Source organism: Populus euphratica, unplaced genomic scaffold (genome assembly GCF_000495115.2).
Source record: "Populus euphratica unplaced genomic scaffold, PopEup_1.0 scaffold463.1, whole genome shotgun sequence".
NCBI classification, from domain to species: domain Eukaryota; kingdom Viridiplantae; phylum Streptophyta; class Magnoliopsida; order Malpighiales; family Salicaceae; genus Populus; species Populus euphratica.
The window spans coordinates 49,835-54,302 of NW_011500341.1; the positions used below are offsets into that span (position 1 = coordinate 49,835).

At 31.3% G+C, this 4,468-nt stretch overlaps 1 protein-coding gene across 1 annotated transcript; it reads right to left on the reverse strand.

The window, feature by feature from the left end:
• Window positions 1-1,361: 1,361 nt before the first annotated feature.
• Window positions 1,362-2,108, reverse strand: LOC105113835 (dof zinc finger protein DOF1.5-like). The gene has a single exon (XM_011010170.1). The coding sequence runs from the start codon at window positions 1,978-1,980 to the stop codon at window positions 1,501-1,503; it is 480 nt and encodes a 159-aa protein (XP_011008472.1). The 5' UTR covers window positions 1,981-2,108; the 3' UTR covers window positions 1,362-1,500.
• Window positions 2,109-4,468: the final 2,360 nt, after the last annotated feature.

Genomic DNA, 4,468 nt, shown 5'->3' on the forward strand with positions numbered 1-4,468 from the left:
GTTGAAGACTATTATAAGTGATGGATCATATATGAATTAGATTTGTAGTTTGCCTATGGCATTAACCTAAAAAGTGAAGGAGTGTTGTACTGTTTTAACTTTAAGCACGTTGTATTCTAACCTAAGCTATTAATCATAGGATTTTGATAAGATTGTGAAGCAAAAGATTAAGGAACAAATGGCTTATTGAGATAAAGAAGACAATGTATAACTCCCATATCAAAATAGAATATATCTAGTTCAACAAAGTACAATTATAGGTGTATCATTTTATTGGTGTAAAATCTTTTCCTCCCCTCCACCTTTAGCACATCTGATGAGATGTACCGGGTATTCTTCTCCTTATTGATCTAATAATATTTGAATTGGAATTTGAATGGTTTCACACTTTTATCTTTTATTGTTCATTTTTACTTGTTATTTTTATTTTTGTATATGAAATTCTACTTATCTCATTGTTGTACATTATTTATATAAATTCACCTCTTAAATTTTCAAACTGTGAAAACTTATATGTCTACATAATTTATTTAGTATTATTCATTGTGAAAATTATATAAATTAATTTTTGGAGATATCTTTTATTGTTGTTATGGGTTTATTATGAGTAAGCAATCATTGACTTTGAGATCATAACAAACAAAATAAAAAATAAAATAACATCTTTGATAGAATCGTAAATAAAAATCAATATTTTATAGGCATTTTTGTCAAAAATTACATCGAAATATTTCTACCCATTCTAAAACTTTTGGTAAAACTTATAAAAATTATAGCAACTCGGTAACAAAATATTTAGTTTGAAAAATTTATGATGATGAAATTTCTAATAAAAAATAGGTGGTAAAAGTTGATTATTAGATGTGCATATTTTATTGATAATTTCCTCGATATTGAAAATTTTTTATGGAGAAATAAACAATAATGAGATTTTCAATAAAAATTAAATGGTAAAAGCTGATTTTTAGTGCAAATATTTTATTAATAATTTTATTAGTATTGAAAAATACCGATAAAATTGTTGGTAGAATAAAAAGACCTAATAATTTATTTTTCAATACCAAAAAAATATTTTATATGAACCAAGATAATATTCCATGGGTACTAAAGTTTAATTTTGTGGAGGTATATCTTTGAAGAGCCAAATATGAGTAATAATTGATCTTCATATTGAAATGAGCAACCATACAGAGTATAAGTCAACTACATGATTGATTTTATGCAACTCATAAATATAATTAAAAAAAATGATAATATAGTATATTAATCAAAAATATTTTGAATAGATGTGACCATTAGTTTATTAGTTAATATTCTCTATTGACATATTGTATTATTTATTGAAATTGTAAATGCAGACATAAGAAATAAAAAGGCCAAATATCAAGTTATGAGGTTAATCTGCACATACATAGAATTACCATTAGAAATTTAGAAGGTTATATGATCAAAACCGGTTTTGTATATATAATACACGCATGATGATAAAGATAAAGACTATCAACAAGTTTGACCACCTGAGCCACCGCTCCTCCGCCGCTTCACAGGGAAAACATGACGGGAACTGCCATGGGTCGTTGCCAAGTGCCACTCCTCCAAAACCATCCCATCTAGCTCAAATTGGTGAACCCCACCAGAGCCATCATACAAGCACCCCTCCGAGTAACCGTCAAGACCAACCCGGCCAGGTGGCTTAGTTTTCCGGCGGCCGGCACCCACAGGAACATTTCGTAGGGCCCCACCTGCCGTCCAGTACCTCTGGCAGCCCTTACAGAAATGTCTTGGCTGGTTAACATTGTAGTTGTTGAAGTAACAAAACTTGGTCTCCATGCTCTTACATCTAGGGCAAGGTATGACCTTCTCTGGTCTCTTGTCAATGGTTGGATTTTCCTTGTTTGGATCTTCTTTGTTACCTTCTTGTTTATCATGCAACGTAATTGTTGCTCCAAAGAGCTTGATACCCTCTTCTTGGCCAGCCATGATGGAGATAAACAAATTAAGGATGAGATAGAGAGAAATATTAACACTAATTTGCGGGTTTCTAAAGCCTAAATTAAGGGGGAAATGAGAGAGAAGATTTATTCGTAGATAGATAGGAATGGAAGGTGCTTATATGCATATATAAAGTGCTAAAAAACATGTTGGAAAACCACCCCCCCACCCCAGGGAAAAAAAAAAAAGAAACAGAAAAAGAAAAAAAAAAGACTCATGTGACATAGCCGCCAAGGAACAAGTTAGGTGGCGTGGAAAAGCTGACGATGAGCTTTTTTGGTCCACATCATCAATCCACGTCATGAACAGTGGGGTGTAAAAAAGTCTAGATGTGGGACCCATTACAGTGGGTCGCGTACAAAGCGTCAAGGATAGGAATAAATTAAGGAGAGATAAAGTTTTGTGTAAATGGAAGTTCTAGCCATCAAGGACTAAATTAACGTACTCTGCATTTGCCTTTGAAAAGTTACTTTTGTGCATGGATATGGTGATTTGCTTTTTTAATGGATTATGTTTCCACATCAGGGAGTTTTGTGTAAATGGAAGTTCTAGCCATAAAGAAGGGATCTAGGACTAAATTAACGTAATCTGCATTTGCCTTTGAAAAGTTACTTTTGTGCATGGATATGGTGATTTGCTTTTTTAATGGATTATGTTTCCACATCAGGGTGTGGGTAATTTTCTGTAGTTATACTATCGGCACATTGGCTAACATTTAGTGACGACAAGTAGAGTCAAAGGATATTGTAAAGAAAAAAAAAATGTAGCACAGCACAAGGAAAATCTCTAATCAGTTCATCAAAAACTAAAATAAATGATAATAATAATAATAATAATATAATAAATGATCGAAAGTAATTCATACTTTTGTATTAAATTTAATATAACAACAGAGTCTTTTATTGGTTTAATAATCTAAGAAATATTTTATGATAACCCAAAAAATGGATTAGAAGTAGAAAAACTATCCCGAAAAAATCCATCATAAATCCTATAAATGAGATTGGAACTTGACTATTAAATTTAATCACAAAAGTGCTTAAAACGATAGTTCTAGAGAAAGCAAGTTGTTTGAAATGAAGAGAAGCTTTCACATTTCCAATTCCGAGTCAAATTGTTAGGAGGAAATCTCGTCTGACAGTTGTTTAAGAAAATAAAGGAAAAGAAAAGGTTGTTTAAAATGGGGGGACGCTTTTATATCTCCAGTAGCGTACCTTATGAAGTCAAATTGTCTAGAGAAGAGATAATTTATGCTTTATGACACTAATTTACCATATCATAATTTGAACAAAAAAAAAGAAAAAAAAAAGAATACAGACAACTCACATCAGAGACAACTTTCGGTCATGTCCAATGGTAAGATAATAGGGACTTATATCCGTACGCATATATATATATATATATATATATATGTGAGGATTTTGTAAGTGTATGCTTGTCATGGGGCATCTTATGGTGCATTGATTAAGCTGGACTGCGAGGAAGGAACATGAAAACCCAAACTTTTCACATGCCTTGATCTTGGGGTTTTGAAGATTGGATTAGTGTTAGGGAACTATAGTAGTGTTTTTAAAATAAATTTTATTTGAAAATATATTAAAATAATATTTTTTTATTTTTAAAAATTTATTTTTAATATATGTATATTAAAATGATTTAAAAAATTAACAAGCTCGAGATTCCAAAATATGAGATTCCACTGGTGACCTAGCTACTTGCTTCCTAGATGTGATTTATAATATGTGAAAGATTAAAGAACTATACATGAGGGCGGGTCATGGATTATATTTAAAGCATGCAATGTTTAAGGGCATATTTTATTTATCCTCATAAAAGTTGGATGCCGCTTAATGCTGTTGCTTTTTGCTTAAAACCCATCTTTTCACCTGTTTTGTGTGGCTTTGATGATAACTTTGTTGCTTCCTTTACGTCTTTTGAAAATGTTGGGTATGTGTTTATGGGTATTGGGTAGCTTTCAGTTGCAAATGGGTGTATGGGTGTTTTTTTAATGAAGGAATCCGATCTGATTAGTATAAAAGAAATAGCCTTGCTTCCACCAGCAACTTTTCCAATTATATAATGTGGACAAGGAAGCATTTTCGCTCCTTTTACTTGAAAAAGAGATGCACTTTTTTTTTAGGACGCTTTAGAAGTCTCCTTTTGATTTAATAACAAAAGCATATTTTAAAAAAAGGATAAAGTGATTTGCAGGAGTGTATCTTTTAGATATATCGACCACCTCATATCTCCATTTCTTTTGCCACCATGCCACTGGTTAACTGCCTTATAGTGCTAATTGAAAATGATCAGGAGGATCAGAATATAATCTGGATCTGTTTTATATCTGTAGACTTTTAGTTTTATTCTTCATTTGATTCATTTCATGCTACGATTTAATATAAAATTATTTTTAGATTTTTATTTGAAAACTCAATTTAATTTTTGGAATGAGATTGTTTTGTATAATGATACTAGA